General features: G+C 51.7%; 1 protein-coding gene across 4 annotated transcripts; it reads left to right on the forward strand.

Annotated features, from left to right (window-relative positions):
- The first annotated feature begins 1,168 nt into the window (after positions 1 to 1,168).
- Positions 1,169 to 16,705, forward strand: SNRNP70 (small nuclear ribonucleoprotein U1 subunit 70). Of its 4 annotated transcripts, none has more exons than XM_026014063.2 (10): positions 1,169 to 1,647; positions 2,352 to 2,508; positions 3,882 to 3,944; positions 4,060 to 4,114; positions 8,528 to 8,592; positions 8,758 to 8,820; positions 9,510 to 9,591; positions 12,828 to 12,929; positions 15,712 to 15,799; positions 15,881 to 16,705. In XM_026014063.2, exons 2-10 carry the CDS (start codon positions 2,362 to 2,364, stop codon positions 16,530 to 16,532), a joined length of 1,317 nt encoding a protein of 438 aa, XP_025869848.1. In that variant the 5' UTR covers positions 1,169 to 1,647; positions 2,352 to 2,361; the 3' UTR covers positions 16,533 to 16,705. The 4 variants fall into 4 exon arrangements, with proteins under 4 accessions (XP_025869848.1, XP_025869851.1, XP_072612925.1 ...); XM_026014066.2 differs by having other exon boundaries at positions 15,908 to 16,705; XM_072756824.1 differs by lacking the exon at positions 1,169 to 1,647 and adding an exon at positions 1,656 to 2,066 and having other exon boundaries at positions 15,908 to 16,705.
- Positions 16,706 to 17,022: the final 317 nt, after the last annotated feature.

Genomic DNA, 17,022 nt, shown 5'->3' on the forward strand with positions numbered 1-17,022 from the left:
ATGTGCTTTCATATTACATGTTTCTTGAACCATGAAATTTAAATTTTGCAATAACTGCCATGATTATTATTAAACAGGCCATTGAATCTATCCAAAAAACTTACAACACTTAACTCCTTACAGGTCTACAGGGCCTTAAGGAACACGTCTACCAGCTCTCAGATCTCATGGCCGGCAACGTGGGATTCCTGCCACCCGTCCTAAACCAGGGCCTTTGCACTTGCTGTTAACTTCGCCCACATCTCCCTTCCACGGAGATCAGCTTTCAGTGGGATCCGATTTCAACTCTTTATTCTCTTTCTAAAATAACCCCACTTTCACTGCCCAAGCCCTTTATTATGTCCTGTTTTTCTCAAGTAGCCTCCACCCCCACCTGGGGCTTAAACTCGAGTTATGTGCTCAACCAGGTGCCCCTGTCCTATTCTCAACTTTGCTGGCCATTGTCCAAAATTTATTTTTAAAAATATTTTATTGATTTATTCATGAGAGACACACAGAGAGAGGCAGAGACACAGGCAGAGGGGATTAATTAATTAATAGATAGATAGAGATCCCTGGGTGGCGTAGCGGTTTGGCGCCTGCCTTTGGCCCAGGGCGCGATCCTGGAGACCCGGGATCGAATCCCACATCGGACTCCCGGTGCATGGAGCCTGCTTCTCCCTCTGCCTATGTCTCTGCCTCTCTCTCTCTCTCTCTCTCTGTGTGACTATCATAAATAAATAAAAATAAAGAATAAAAAAAATAAAAAAATAATAGATATATATAGAGAAAGAGAGAGGCAGAGACACAGAAATAAGGAGAAGCAGGCTCCATGCCGGGAGCCTGACACGGGACTCGATTCCGGGACTCCAGGATCGCGCCCTGGGCCAAAGGCAGGAGCCAAACCGCCGAGCCACCCAGGGATTCCCCCCAAATATATTCTTTTAAAATGCCTTTGTCATCTCCTCCCATACAATGTAAGCTGCAATAAAAAAAAGACTTTGCCTTCCTCAGGTACTAGATCTTCAGAGCTCAAACAGCGTCTAGCACACATTAGCCGCCGGACGAACAGTTACTGATTTAACAGGTTAGACGTCAACGTAATGACACCACTCACGTAGGGACTCTTTGCCAGGCGGCGGAGGGGTATTTTATCGTACACGACATCACACGCATGCGTACAAGATCCGGGAAGTGTGTTGGGGCGGAGCATCGAGGAGTCTCGCGCTTAGAGGCAGTTGGACTCAGGGGCGCAAGGTGGAAAGGGTTACTGCTTGGTGCGGTACCCGCGTGCGCACTGAGGCCTGCAGGCGGCTGCAATAAAGGAGTTTACGGTGCCCGGGGGCGGGGAAATGACCTGGCGCGTGCGCAGTGCCCGCGTCGGCGCCAGGTCCCTGTGTATGGGTTGGGCTTAATCGCGGGGCGCGTGCGCAGCGCGGCTGGCGGAGGGATTTGGGGCTGGTCCCACCCCTTGCCCCTGTCGCGAGCCGAGGCCGCGCGGGCTCGTGAGCAGCGGTCTGGTCCGCGCGCTGGGCGGGCGACGGAGGTAGACAGACGCAGACGCCGCCAGAGTCGAAGTCAGAGCAGGAGCCTCTGCTGCTGAGGGGCCGCCGCAGCCGCCGCGAGCCCCCGGACCGTCGCCAGGCCGAGGAGGGCGCCGCGCGGCGGGTAAGTGTGACTGACTGGCCTTACCGGGTGCGGAGCCGCTACCCATAATCCCCTGCGGCGGGCCCCAGTCTTTTCCCCGCGGCCGGGCCCCCTTCCCGCGCCACCGCACCTCTCTGCACCCTTACCCAGAGTCCTCTGGGAACCTAGGCCCTCTTCCCGCAGCTCTCCCGCGGTCCCTTTCCCACAGGCCTTTGCGGCGTGTTGCCTTTTTCTCCTCGACTCCGCTCTGGCCTGGACCCTTACCCACAATTCTTTTCGCCGGTGGGGGGCCTGGATCTATTACCCACAAGCCCCTGGCTCGAGGGGCTTGTTGCTTTTGAGCCTCTTCCCTTGATTGGAGACTTCCTGCTACTCCCGCCCCCGTAACCTGTTTTTCAGGGGTGCGAGACCCCCAGCCGCCATTGCTTTGGACCTCTCTCGTAAGAATCGAGTTCCCCGCAGGCTCCCAAGGAACCTCTCAGCACCCGCCCCCCCCCTCGCACCCCCCCCCCCCCCCCCCCCGTCTTCTTGCTCGGGACTTTGAGACTTAACTAATCAGAACTTTTTCAGTCTTTGTTTTCTTTACAATCCATCCATGCTCTTACAGAATCTGTTTGCATGCTGCGATCTTGCTCCTCTAGCTCTTTCTTGGGAGTCAAGGGATTATAGAGGCCTCATCTCTACCCAGTCACCCTAACATAAGGCTGTCCTGCTTCTGCTCTCAGACTTGGCAAGATGACCCAGTTCCTGCCGCCCAACCTTCTGGCCCTCTTTGCTCCCCGTGATCCTATCCCATACCTGCCACCCTTGGAGAAACTGCCACATGAAAAACACCACAATCAACCTTACTGTGGCATTGCACCCTACATCCGAGAATTTGAGGTGAGTTCACTGAGCAGACTTGTGGTTTGGGTTCTGGGGGCCGGGGAGCTGGATTTGGGAGTCCAGTTTCTAGACTTTTTCTAGCTGTGCAATTTAGTTAGGGGACTTTTTTGATCCTCTGTTTTAAATGGGGTTGGTAATGCATTCTTCCTAGGGTTTTTGTGGAAATTGAGTAACTAGCAGTTGAGGATTAAGGCTCTGGAGTCAGGTAGTCCTTGGCACAAACCATTTATCAGCTGTGACTTTGGGCAAGTGGTGTATGCTCTTAGTGGATTTCTTCATTTTTGCAAGGGATTAATAGTATTTTCCTCATAACATTGGCAGGGAATTAATTAACTGCAAAACTCGGCACAGGGCTTGGCACCAAGTAGTCCGCAATTGTCAGTATTACCATGTTTACCGGTTTTGTTATTAATAGGATGGTGTTTGTATCGGCTTGAAGATTTCAGCTCTGCAATTGCAGGGTAAACACAAATATGTGACTATGGCTTCTGGGCCTCAGTCTTTTCATTAGTAAAATGGGGAAAACAGCATCAGAGGTGCATCAGAGTGATCGCTTTGGCAACACATATACTTAAAAAGAGGTGCATCAGAGCACACCTGAGAAATGCTGGCACACAGCCAGAAGTCTGAAGGGAAAGTTCCGGTGTCAAATAAGAAAGGGCAGCTGAAGGTGGAGGAAGCTGCAGAGCAGAAGTTAGTGGAGAGATAACAGAAGACTGATGGATTCTTTAGTAGGATTTGCCACCCTTGGTGAACCGGTCCTTTGGAAACGTTATTAGCTAATTAATCTAATTTAATGGCTACAGGCCCGTGGCATCCTTGATGATGCAGGTCATGTGGTAGTTACAGTTTAATGAGCGGTTGGTGAGCCCTTCGAGAACTGTCCTGGTCCTCAGAAGGTGTCCAGTTACTGCTTCTGAACTGTTCTGTCAGCTCCTTTGGCTTCAGCCCTGGTCCCAATCTCCACCTGTGATAAAGGATTAATTTTCTGCAGAGTGATGATGTTGATAAATACAAAGTTATTTTGACTCTTAGTATCTTTAAAAATTATAGAATAAAAAATTAGATTTTTATTAAGTTTAGTAGGTATAAAACTATTCTATTTCGTTGCTATAGAAGTTTCTGAGTTCTTATTTCTGTACCTCTCTTGTCACAGACCAGCAACAGTTTGAGGACAGCATTGGTTCATGGATTGTGCTTTTGATCTTTGTTATTCCCCCAGGTCCATTGGTCTGGGAGGTGTCCCATGTTTGCTTGTGTGTGGTGGGTGGGGAGGGGGAGGTGAGCGGGTGAGGTGCTTAATGTTTCCTGGATGGGTGTCCCTTGCAACTCCCTGTCCCTCCCCACCTGTCACCTCTTCTTTTTCCTAGGACCCTCGAGATGCCCCTCCCCCGACTCGAGCAGAAACCCGGGAGGAACGCATGGAGAGGAAGGTACATAATTTGCACCTCTTGGCCCCACATCTTTTTTTGCCACTTTCTAGCATGTTTCCTGATATCAGGGCACTTCCATCTGCATTCAGTTAGTTGTCCACTTTTCTCCTGACAGAGACGAGAAAAGATTGAACGGCGACAGCAGGAAGTGGAGACAGAGCTAAAAATGTGTAAGTTTCTCTTCCTCTCCCATCTCTTCCTCAGACCCTTTTGCTTTTCTTTCCCACTGATCCACCCCAGGTCTCTAATTTGGGAAGGTGGGATGGTTCACTTTTTTGAGTTTACAAAGTTGGCCAAACACCGTGTTTGGTTGAGGCATTTAAGGAGTACAGCGTGGGGTCTGGGTTGGTGAGAGGGAGCCTTAGGACCTAGGACCCTGTGTCCTACAGGAGAGAACACTCAGAGGGGCCATCACAACCCAGTTTAGTGTCATGGGCTGAAGCAGTGAAGCAGTTACGGCTCCACTTTCACTCCTTGACCTTTGTGCTAGGGATTTTCCATCCCTTGCAGGTACAGGAAGGATTGAAACACGGGACCAAACACATTATAGCCATTAGCCAGACTTCACAAGAAGGTCACATCAATCTCAGGTAGTCCTTTTTTGTTAGAGCAAGGCCTTTATAATCAGAAGACTTGGGCTTTCCTTCTACACCTGTGAGACTGGTGAATCCTGTCTCTTTGAACCTTATTCCCTGGAGTGGCATGTTTCCTCAGGGCAATTATGCAGATGCTTCACATCATCATCATCTTTTTTTTCTTCTTTTTCTTTTTTAAATATTTAATCTGAGAGAGCTTACACTTGAATAGGAGGAGGGGCAGAGGGAGAGGATTGCAAGCAGACTCCTGGCCAACACGATGCAAGGCCCCCAGATGCCTAACATCTAAAGACTTGAATACCTAGCTGACAGCCGTCTGAGTACTGACTCACTACAATTGCTTTCTTGCCTGTTCTTGGAGGCATCTCAGACTCAGTGTCCAAACCACATTCAGAATTTCCTCCTCCTACTACCTTGGTCTCCTTGGATGTTTTCTTCAGTGGAACATGGCCATGCACTCTTGCAAGTCATGATTTTTATTGTTGGCCACCCAGTTTATTTTTAACACTTTTTCCCCCCTCTTTTCCCCAGCCTGTCATCATGACCTGTCCCTGTTACTCTCTGAATGTTCCAAATCTGACCCTTCTCTCCATGTTCACCACCACCCAAGTCCCCTCCTGCCTGCATACACAGTAATAGACCAACTGGTTTATCTACATCTATGTCTCTGTCAAGTTCTTTGGGTCTTTCTTTTTTAAGTACAACTCTACCTTTTTATGCTAACAGTTTGCTTTTGCTTTAGGCATAAAGTCCAAAGTCTCTTTTCTGCCCACGCTTCTAGACATGTTGCAGACCATGCTCCCCTCCCACTCCAGCCATAGCTGCCGCCTCTTATGCTTTGTTCTTGTTGGATGGTCTCCTGTCATTGGGCTTTTGCCCAGGCTGTTCCCCCATCTGTGACGATACCTTGGTTTATGTGCAGCAGCCCTTCATATCCCCGTTCAGCTGTCACTTTCCAAGGAAGCCTTTCATGACTTCTTGCTCAGGTTAAGTCACCTTGTTTGCTGAAAACCCTGAGTCGTCCTGCAGGTTGGTCACTTCAGTCCGCTTCAGGGATTTGAAGATAATATCTCTCCACTGTAGGGTCACGGTTGCTCCAAGAGAGCAGGATTCAGATAGGATCTTCTTACGATCATGGTCCCTGCCCCTGTAGGACCTGGCACACAGAATTGTTGGCAGCAGTTAGTCTGGGAAGTCTTTTCACTCCGTTACTAGGGCACAGGCCTTATGGTCTGACCGATGTGTGTTTTTAACCCCAGTTCTGCCACTTGCAGCCAGATGGCCTTGGGTAAGTCACTTGTCCCCTTGGAAGTTATTTTCCACTCTTTAAGAATTTGGGTCTTGATACATTAAACAACACCACAAAGGTGCAGTCAACCAAATTCAGAGTGTGGGAAGTTGCTTGAAACAAACTTGTAACTCAAGTTTTACAAGTTTTCTTTAACCAACAAATGATAAGGGGAAAAGGGCACAGGGAGTGGACTCTATGGATTAAAGAATCAAAAGCTCTGTCAACTACATGATACGTGTGGAGCTTGTTTGGGTCCAGATTTAAATGAGCTGACTCTAAAAATCCAGTTTTGAAACAATTGGTATTTGAACACCAGGTCCCAGGTAAAGGAACTGACGTTAACATGTTTAGGTGCAGTAGTAGTAAAGTGCTTCTGGTTCCTTAAAAAGTCTCTGTGAGGGGATCCCTGGGTGGCGCAGCGGTTTGGCGCCTGCCTTTGGCCCAGGGCGCGATCCTGGAGACCCGGGATCGAATCCCACGTCGGGCTCCCGGTGCATGGAGCCTGCTTCTCCCTCTGCCTGTGTCTCTGCCCCCGCTCTCTCTCTGTGACTATCATAAATAAATTAAAATTAAAAAAAAAAAGTCTCTTTGAGATAGAAATGGCATATCTGGGGTCTGATTTAATTATTTTGGCAGGATGGGGGTATAGATGAAATGAATGTGGCCAAGTGTTGATAATTGAAGCTGGATACTAGGGGCTTCTATTGTTCTCTACTTCCTTGAGTGTGTGGACTTTGGTGTAATTGGGAAGAAAAGTATGGATCAGGTACGTTAAGGATTTTATGCTCCTGAGAGCCTCTCTCCCCAACTACGGAAGCTTACTGTGCCTAGTTGCAGTTAACGGCAACCCTTCGAGGGGACCTTGTCCCTTGCAAAGCAGTTGGTGTGCTTCACATCACTGATTTCTTCTAGCTTCCAAGCCTGGCAGGGGTCATTACTCCTAATTATAAGACGAGGAAAATCGAGGCTTGTTGAGGCCTAGTATGCTTACCAAGAGAGTTCTGAGGTGCTTTCCCTACCATCCCAAGTGTCTCATGAGGTTCCCTCTCCTCTGCCCCCGCCCAGTATAGTTCTTTGAGTCCTCACTCTGGGTTGCTATCTCGATGATCCTTTTAGCCAAAGATTTCTTGAGAGTTGAGTTGCCTGCACAGTGGAGTGCCATGAGGGTGTGTACTTAATGGCGCCAACCAGTGAGCTACTGGCCACCTGTAGTTTTCTGCCACCGTCATTTTGCTGATGTGTTCTTTTCAGGTAAAGGGTACCCTTGATTCAGTTGCAGTAGCTTTTGCCTTTAGTCACACCTGTGGGCCCTTTTTTGTCTGGCTCATTCTTGAATCCCTGACACCTTATGACTTGCTAGTACTTAACAGGTACCTGTTGGGTGAATAGATGAGAGCCGCCCAGTGCAGGCTGAAATACTGGGGCACAGAAAATCGCAGCACAGGGGGATGAAGTAGGGTGAACAACCGGAGGGGCAGGCTCAAAGACAGCGTCATCATCAAAAGCTACCATCAGTTTCCAGGTAGTTATTCTTTTATATGTGGGCTCCATCCTCTGCTTTTTAGTAAATTCTCTAAAATCACTTTGCACTTCATTTAGGTTTGCAGTGTCGCCCTCTCACAGAAAACAGACCTGTAGTTTTATTTCTCTGGCTTCTGGTAATATCTAGAATGTCTTCTTAAGGAGCTAGCTAGGGCCTAAGTATTTATCATGGAGCCCCTGGCCCATGAGGCCAGGCTGGGCTATAGAGCGGGGCTTGGCCTCTTTGCTGATCTGATGCTTTTTCTTCTTCCATGCATCAGGGGCTAGTTTTGTTTCCATTTGCAAAATGATGGACTCTCCACATCTAGCACAGTGCCTGACCTAAGCACGTGGGCAATACATTATTAATGTTTCTTTTCTCATATTCTCCACAATATAGCAGGTCATTCTAAGGTGACACTGTGTCACAGAAGAAACGCCTCCACTGAGTGGTGGTCAGGGTGCCACTGGGGCCCTGGCAGGAGTCAAGGGCCATTGTATGTGACTGGGTCGCCATAGTCTGTGAAAAGGACTTCTTCCCAGGCCTGAGCCATAAGAATCACTTTTGGAATTGGTTTTATAATAGATCTCGGCTTCTGTCTGTGGAGACAGTTATTCCTCAGTGGCCTTGCGGGAGTAAGAATCTGATCAGTATCTTGTGCCCTTGGTTTCTTCCTGAGGCACAGAGGCCATAGTACAAAGGGAAGAAAGCAAGGCTGGAGGCTGGGGCACTCCTGGCTTCCCTCCCAGCCCTCCATCAGCCTTTAAGGTTTCTCTGTGAGCTGCAGTTGCCTGCTATGCCAGCGGGTGGCAGTGTGGCCCTGCAGGTGAGGAAGGAAACTGGGCACCTGGAGTGATCAGGCTGCCTCTGCAGAGAAGCCCAGTCTTCCCCTAGAAGGGACTGGAGCTGTAGCATGTGTAGGTCTGAAATTGCGTTCAGGCCAGCCCTATCCAGTGAGCTTGAGGTTGCCTAGCCCCTTTCCCCATCAGCCTAAATTGGCTACTCACATAAAGGCCACTGTGCTCTAGGGAAACTGGAGAGAGGAGTATGCCCGAGGTCTCTAAGTCACAACGGTTTTCTTCTAGCAAATGGGCCTCCACCCATTTTCTGTGTCTGTCTTGCCAAATGAGACTGTTGACACCTTGTACTTAGCCATTCTGTTCTTCCTGCACAGGGGACCCTCACAATGATCCCAATGCTCAGGGTGATGCCTTCAAGACTCTCTTTGTGGCTAGAGTGGTGAGTCCCCAGCTCCCCACCCCTGGAGCCCCAGAGGAGCCTAGAACCCGGGGCTGGTGAGAGTTTGGGTTTGGGACAGTGGACAGTAGGCTAAGTTCTGGAACATTCTGAGGGCTTTGGGACAGCTTGTTTCTCCCACTTAACTTTGTATCTGCCTCCTGGTAGAACTATGACACAACAGAATCCAAGCTCCGGAGAGAGTTCGAGGTATATGGACCCATCAAAAGAGTGAGTGGACTGGGGTCTGGGCTGCTTGAATTGGAACAGGGTGCAGGGAGGGAGAAGGCTGGCTCTTGGCCCTGAGGATGCATCCCATCATGTTGGGGCTTCAGAAGCCGTGGCCTGCATTTACAAATTGACTACATTTCTATGCAGCAGACCTTGGGTAGCAGGAGTAAAATTAGGAAGTAACCGCTGCTTTTTTGTCGATTTAGGGTATGGGTCAGCAAACTACAAACTATTTGTAAATAAAGGTTTATTGGTAACCAGTCAAGCCCATTTGTTCACTATCGCCTGTGGCTGCTGTTGGTGTAAGGCAGTCCGGTAATTGGACAGATTGTAAGGCCCTCTGAGCTGAAAATATCTGTTGTCTGGCCCTTTAGAGACAAAGTATAAATGTGTGTGCTGATTCTCATTTTAGGGCAAGGCTTTATGTTTAACTGACATGTCTTGAATTCATTGAATTGAAGTCACTGGAGTGCTCTGGGCAATAGTGATGGCTGGAGATCATTGTGCACAAACACTGCTGAGCCCAGTACGATGAGAGCATTAGTCACTCTGGGCTCTTGAGGACAGGGAGAGGGGTCTGAGACATCTGTCGCTGGCAGGAGCTAGCCCAGGGCCTGGCACGTAGGCTCTGCGATTGAATGGGTGGGATTTCCTTTCCTGAGAACTAATCTTTGCCTGCCTCCCCCCAGATACACATGGTCTACAGTAAGCGGTCAGGAAAGCCCCGCGGCTATGCCTTCATCGAGTATGAACATGAGCGAGACATGCATTGTGAGTACCTCCGGCCTGAGTCCTGCCCTCTGACCCTCTCTCTCTATGCTGCCCAGCCCCTTCCCGTCGTCTGTCCCCACCCCCCACCCTGCCAAACCTGACATTAGCGATGTCTCTTCTCCTCCTCCCTCTGTTCTGATATATCTTTTTTTTTTTTATATACGTGTTTTTTAAAAAACAAAAACCAAAATCCCCCACAACGTGTGTGTGTGTGTGAACCTGGGGAGGTAAGTGTCACACGTTGAACCTCAGGGGCAAGGAGGGAACTGGGTGGGGGCTGGGGCCAGCTGGAGGTGGGGGGAAGGGGTCGGATGTTCGGGGAGCCTCTCCCCATTCCCCCCACCAGAATTGGGGGCGGCCAGGTTGGAATGAGGACTGGCCTTTGAACCTGCCCTCTTTTCCCCCCCAGCAAAGCTGGGGCTGGGCCACCCGACCCTCTGCCTCCCCACCCCTGGCCCCCCACCCTGTTCCTCAATGGGCAATGGGTTGGTAGGCGTGTTCAGCGCCTGCCCCCCATCTCCAAAGCCCCCTTTGAGGCTGCGGCGGCGTCCACATGGGCAGGGATGGGTGGGTGGGGGCGGGCAGGGCTGCGGCGTGTCCAGGGGCCGCCGTATTAATTGACTGTTCTTATTGTCACTGCAGCCACCACGCAGCTGGCTTGCAGCTGATGCTTACGCTCCCCTTACAACACCTCAGTGTATGGTTGGTATAAGGGTTTGTATCATGGGTAAGATCACTCAGCACCGCACACCAGCCCAGCTTAGCCAGGCAGCTCAGGAGCAGTGAGGCGTCCCTCTTCCCATCCCCAGTCGCCCCCTCAGCCTTCCCGCACCCACAGCCCTTTCCTGGTTTGGGTGCCCCTTGTCCCTTCTGCCACCCCTTCCCCCCAATCCACATATGCTCTCTGATAATCTTGCTGATCCCAGGAAGGAAAGGATGAACCCTGATGGGAAAGGCTGCTGGCCTCTCCAACTGGGCTCTGCCCCACCCCTGACTTACCTGGCTTCACGATGTCAGCGGCAAGGTTACAGGAATACTGAAACGGGATGCACGAGGGTGAGGGCTTCGTGTGGAACCCTTCAACCCTTTGCTGCCTGCCCCCATGCTTCTGTGGGGCTGTCACTGTGGTGGCCCTGGAGAATCTTTTTGGTTGCTAGACTCGGGTTGCTGTGCCCATTTTCTGTCTGCCTTATCATGGTTGAGGCCTACTAAGAGGGCTGTGGTGCCCAGCGGCTCTGCAGAGTGCATGGAATTGGGGATTGGGGTGAGGGAGGGATTGAGTGACAGGCTGCAAGTAGCTGACGGTGTTGTAGATTTTACTTAGGACCCTTCCACTGTCTAGAGACCTAAGAGAGGGAGAGAAAGAGAAGCCTAGAAGTACACATGTCACATGATTTCTTTGTTGGTACTCCTGGGTTGGGCCTCTTCTGGGGTTTGGGACATTGAACCAGAGCAGGGTTCCTTTGCTCGACTGTGCTCCCGGTCCTTAAATCCCTTTCCCCCAATACCCTCCTCTGGGTTTGGGGGGGCCAAGTGGCCCCTCCTCCAGATCACGGGCAGCACTCCATCTCCTGGACCCCCCATCCCCAGGCTGTCCCTTATGTGCCAGCCTTTGAGTGGCAGGTGGTGGGAGGGAGTGTAGAATCCAAAGTGGAGAAGTCCTTCCACGTGCTGCGAGGAGGGTGGGGCGTGTGCCTAGTTCAGTGTGGACTTTACTGGGAAAGGTGAGGGCCGACAGTTTTGCTGAGGCCTCCCCAGCCTTCTTTTTAAATTCAACAAGGTAGTCCCAGGGCATTACTAGCTCCTAGACTTGATGTTAATCCTTGTCTCCCCCTCTTTCAAGGCCTCCGTGAGGTTTCTTTGGGGTCCACCACTGCCTCTGCCTGTCTCCAGGTGGTGCAGGAGATGTGGTTCCTCTCCCTCTCTGTGGCTCCCTAGAACCCCCCCATTTCCCTTCCCTGTAGCTTTAGCTGACCCTATGGTGGTGGGTGTGGGGTCTGTGCGCGTGCTCAGGTAAGCTTGGGGGCTCCAGGTAAGCGGTCCCGTGTCCCCCCCCGGGAAGCCCGCCTCCTCGCCAGGCCCCCAGGAGTTGCCGAGCCCCCCCCATCCCGCTCGGTTTGGACACCCGCAAGGCCGGCATCGGTAAATGGCACCTTTTTCTCTTCCTCTGGTTGTTATTTGGGGGGGAGAGGGCTGGGGCGGGGCAGGGTATTGTGGTTGGTTGAGGACAACCCCCTAGGCCAGGGCTGGGGGTGGGAAACGGACTTTTTTGCCCTCCTGATGCCCCATGGGAGACAGGCCTGGGATCGGGCCTGCCCATCGCTGTGCCCTGCCCAAGAGCAGGAATATGCCTCTTCCTGAATCTCCCCCTCTACTCCTCACCCTTCCCAAGAGGCTCCGGCTGGGGTTGGCCTCCCAGCCCAGCTTGTGTTGAGCTGGGGGAGTGGAGGGAGAGATGGAATGGGGGCTGGGATTGGGTGGCAGTCAGTCGGCTCAGGTAAGGCAGGAATTGTCAGTAGCACCGCACGCCTCCCATACCTTCCTCCACTTTCCCTCTGCCCTAGCTGCTGTAGGGGGGCCCCTCCAGGCCCCCTGGGAGCACCATAACCCACCCTTCTGCTCCCTGTCATCTCCTAAAAATTTCTCCCACCCTTTTCTGGTTCATTTTCTGTTCTGATGTCTGTTCTCCCCATGCTCACCTCCGCCCCCCCCCTCCAAAAAAAAACAAAAAGCAAAAAGGAAAACCGGTGTGAACTGGGGTGCAGAGCGGCCCAGCTGGGCCTCCTCCCCCAGCATGATGTTTTAGGGTGCATGCCTGGGGTTGTGGAGGAGCCCTCCCCCACAGCAGAGTCCAGCCTTAAGTTAACCTCCAGTTTCTTTGCAGCAACTTTGGCCGCCTGGGCAGGAGGGGGCTGCTCCGTCGAATGGGAGTAGGGAAGGGCCTGGGAGCCCAGGAGAGGGTGGTTGGGTCGTCTTGCTCCCCACAACCGTGATTGGGGGATGATACACAGGTGCCGAGATGGAGCAGGCCCCTCCTGGTTTGGGAGAGGGTTGGTCTGGCTGTCAGTTTTGACTGGCTGGCTGGTGTGCGTGTGTGTGTGCGCGTGCACGCACGTGTGTGTGCACAGTGTGTTGATGGGGACGTGAGGGTGGGGATGCTGCAGAGCTGGGCACTGTCCTGACTAGAGGACCCTCTGGGGACTCCTCCCCCTTCCCCCTCCCCGCATCTGTTGCAGCCGCTTACAAGCACGCAGACGGCAAGAAGATTGATGGCCGGAGAGTCCTTGTGGACGTGGAGAGGGGCCGAACTGTGAAGGGCTGGCGGCCCCGGCGGCTAGGTGAGCACTTCCTGCCCTGGCTGAGCCTTGGTGGGCCTGTACTTTTTTATGCATCCTCTGCTGCTTGCTGTCTTCCCTTCTCCTTTTTGCTTGCCTGGCCGCTCATCACGTCCTCCCTTGCTCCCTCCAGCTCCTCTTCTCTTGTCACCATCATTATCGTTCCTGGTGGCTGACTTCTCATTCTGGTTTACTGATTAGGAGTGGGAGCACTGTCTGGAGAGGCGAGTGTGGGATCAAATATCAGCTTGTGTACTACTAGTTGGTGGATTTCCCTGCTTCACTTTCCTTATTGTAGAAATTGGGGCTAACCTCAAGAGTTCACTGAGCTCAGCATATCAGATGCCTAGATGCCTAGATTGGCATGTGGCATGTGACAGGGCTTGTAAATGTCACTCTCTCATCTACTTATTCTTGACTCTTGCTCATTTGTTTATTCTTTTTTTTTTTTTTAAGATTTTTATTTATTTATTCATGAGAGACACAGAGAGAGGCAGAGACACACAGGCAGAGGGAGTAGCAGGCTCCATGCAGGGATCCCGATGTGGGACTCGATCCCCAGACTCCAGGATCACGCCCTGGGCCGAAGGCAGGTGGTAAACCGCTGAGCCACCCAGGAATCCCCTCATTTGTTTATTCTTTGATTACCAGCTATGTACCACATTTTTAGTCAGGAGCAAGACAGATGGCCTGTGTCTCTCTCTGATTGTTACTGTGTCAAAATCAGTTTGATTTTAAGTATCAGAAATACATTTGAGGTTTTTAAAACATAAAGGGAGCCTTATTGATAGAGAATCCTGGAGGTCCTTTGGAGGCCAGAGATGTGTGATGCCAGTGGGCCTCGAGGACTTGGTAGCTAGATCTTAAGCCTGTCAGGAGCCACCTTTGGCATCGCAGCAGCTTCATGTCTACTCTCTGTGCAGACTGGTCTCTTCTGTGTTTCCCTGCACTGGTCCCGTGAGTGCTCCACCTAGTCTTGGTGAGTCTCTATACTTCCGGGGGGTTGGATCTGAGTGGCTCTTCATTGGGCCTGGACCTGGGGCTGCTGTCCTGCCATCTAAACATGCATGTTAAGGACCTACTCCTGCAGGGGGTGAGTGACAGTTCTCCAATAAAGATGGTCACCTTGGACTTGCCTGTGCAGCGTAGACTACACACTCACCTGCCGAGTCTTGAAACAGTAATAGGTTCTTATCGCCCTCATTTCTTGAGGGTGGAGTGAGTTTTTCATAGTCTGCTATTTTCTGTTGTAGAATCTTGGAATCCCAGAATCTTGTAGTTCATTTGACATTCAGACTTTGGCATAGCAGTACTCACTACATCCTGACCCAGTATATATCTGTGGAAAAGTATCCAAAACAGAAGTTTTATGAATAGTAATTATCTTTCCTACGGGCAGTGTATACTAGTATTTTACTTTTTTCTTTTTTTTTTTTAATGTGTTGGTTCCAACCCATCAAATTGAAGATGGGTTCCATAGTTGGATCATGACCTGAAAATTGAAGACAGTGGTCTGTTTGCCATACGTGTAATGTTCCAGATGCCTGATCAGTTGCCTGTCCTGGTTAGAATGTCTGCTCTCCAAGCAGCCTTTCTCCTTTTTCACCAGCACTGCGAAAAGTCATTTCCTTATATGGAACTCGGGCCTGCCTCACTGAAGCTTTCTTCTGGTTAGTGTGGTGCAGAAGGGTGCACGAGAGGGCCAAGTTCTGAAGTCAGCCGGCAGTCCTGTTCCAGTTCTACACCTTCGTTGCCAAGTCCCTGTGGATAAGCGACTGTCTTTGTTTTCTCATCTGAAGAAGGAAGGAGTCCTTTGTTTCCTCTTAGAGTTGTTCAGTCAGTTATTTGATGACAGTACATAGACTTTTATATTCTGGGTGCTATACCACACACTGGTTACAACGAGCAGAGCCAGATGTAGTCTGACTTTGACAGTGCGTCACAGGCTGCCGGGAGAGGCAGGCATTGCTCAGCTCACACAGATGTAGGAAATGTGAAGCTCCCCCTTAAAGGTTCAGGAAGGAAATGTATGTGGGCTGTGAGTATATAGTGGAGAACAGCTTAATCTGGTAGGTCAGGGAAGGCTTCCTGAAGAAGTGATGTATGGGCTGACACATAAAGGATGAACAAGTTCACTCCACAGGAAGGTAAGATTCTAGAGAAAGAGATGAATGATCCCCCAAACTAGGGCGGAAAAGAGATTGAGAATAGCCCAGAATGTAAAGAACCAGAGGCTCCTGGTTTGAAAGGTGAGCATTGGGAAACCATTGGAGGTTTTGAGGCAGATCACATTTTCAGTTAAAAAGTTTATTGGCTTGGCGTGCCTGGGTGGCACAGTCAGGAGTCAGCCTTCGGCTCAGGTCATGATCTCTGTGTCCTGGAGTTGAGCTCCCTGCTCAGTGGGGAGTCTGCTTGTCCCCATCTTCTGCCCCTCCACACACTCCCACCCCTCATGCTGGCTCTGTCTCAAAGTCTTAAAGAAAAAAAAAGGTCAGTGGCTTTGGTTGGTGGGAGGAGGCAGCTGAGGGGAAAGGGTTTGGCCGCTCTGTGGTACCTAGCAGTTAGGGATCTGCGCTTTGGAGTGCAAGTTCAAGTGTGAACTTGCAGGTGTTTCCCATTGGGCACTTGGTGACGGTCTTCATGTGTCTTTGACGCACGGTTGTCCTGTTAAAAGTGCACCTCACAGAGGTGGTTGCAGTCCTTTCCTTTGCTGTTTGGTGCCCCTCGTTTCCCTTCCCTAAGCCAGCTACCCAGACTGACCCTCTCTCGCCTGCCCCCACCCCAGGAGGTGGCCTAGGCGGGACCAGAAGAGGCGGGGCTGACGTGAACATCCGGCATTCAGGCCGGGACGATACTTCCCGCTACGATGAGAGGTAAGATTAGGCAGCTGGTTTCCTGGGCTGGGGGTGGTCACATGGGGAACCCTGCCGCAAACCTCTGCCCACCTCATCCAGGCCCGGCCCCTCCCCGCTTCCCCACAGGGACCGGGACCGGGACCGTGAGCGGGAGCGCAGGGAACGAAGCCGCGAGCGAGACAAGGAGCGAGAACGGCGACGCTCCCGCTCTCGGGACCGGCGGCGGCGCTCACGGAGTCGTGACAAGGAGGAGCGGAGGCGCTCCAGGGAGCGGAGCAAGGACAAGGACCGGGAACGGAAGCGGCGAAGTAGCCGGAGCCGAGAACGGGCACGACGGGAGCGCGAGCGCAAGGAGGAGCTGCGTGGCGGCGGTGGTGGCGGTGACATGGCGGAGCCCTCTGAGGCCGGTGATGCGCCCCCTGACGATGGGCCTCCTGGGGAGCTGGGTCCTGATGGCCCTGATGGTCCAGAGGAGAAGGGTCGGGATCGTGACCGGGAACGACGTCGGAGCCACCGGAGCGAGCGAGAGCGGCGTCGGGACCGCGATCGAGACCGGGATCGCGAGCACAAGCGGGGGGAGCGGGGTGGTGAACGGGGCAGGGATGAGGCCCGAGGTGGGGGTGGTGGTGGCCAGGACAACGGGCTGGAGGGTCTGGGCAACGAAAGCCGAGACATGTACATGGAGTCTGAGGGAGGTGATGGGTATCTTGCTCCGGAGAACGGGTATTTGATGGAGGCTGCACCAGAGTGAAGAGGGCCTCCCCCACTGTTTTATTTGGACGTGTTCCTACCCACCCATTTGCTGTCATCCTCTCCCCCAATCTTCTTGGCCACCACCTAAGTTTGCCAGCCAAGGGTAGGAGTCTCCTTATTTGTTCTGGCCCCTTGGATTTAAAAATAAAATTAATTTCCTGTTGATAATGAGCACCTTGGTTTCTTTTTCACTGCTCTTTGCCTTCCCCAGAAGGTCATCACCTGACTGTTGATAGCTCTACTTTGGTTGTGTCCTGGGCCTGCTGAGAACTTGGGCTTTGTGACCTAAGGCTGGGGCTACCGGGACTATACCAGACCTTAAAATGGAATAAGGAGGTGCTCTAAGGGTTCCTTCTGTTAGGGTTTTTGATCCTTTTGTGATTTTTTTTTTTTTTAAACATCTTCCATACATTCCCTGGGGCACCATCCCTACTCAGGTCTCGGTGGCTGGATAGGGCTCTAGACACTCGATTGGTGGAAGCTGCAAG

Source organism: Vulpes vulpes, chromosome 1, assembly GCF_048418805.1.
Source record: "Vulpes vulpes isolate BD-2025 chromosome 1, VulVul3, whole genome shotgun sequence".
Taxonomy (NCBI): domain Eukaryota; kingdom Metazoa; phylum Chordata; class Mammalia; order Carnivora; family Canidae; genus Vulpes; species Vulpes vulpes.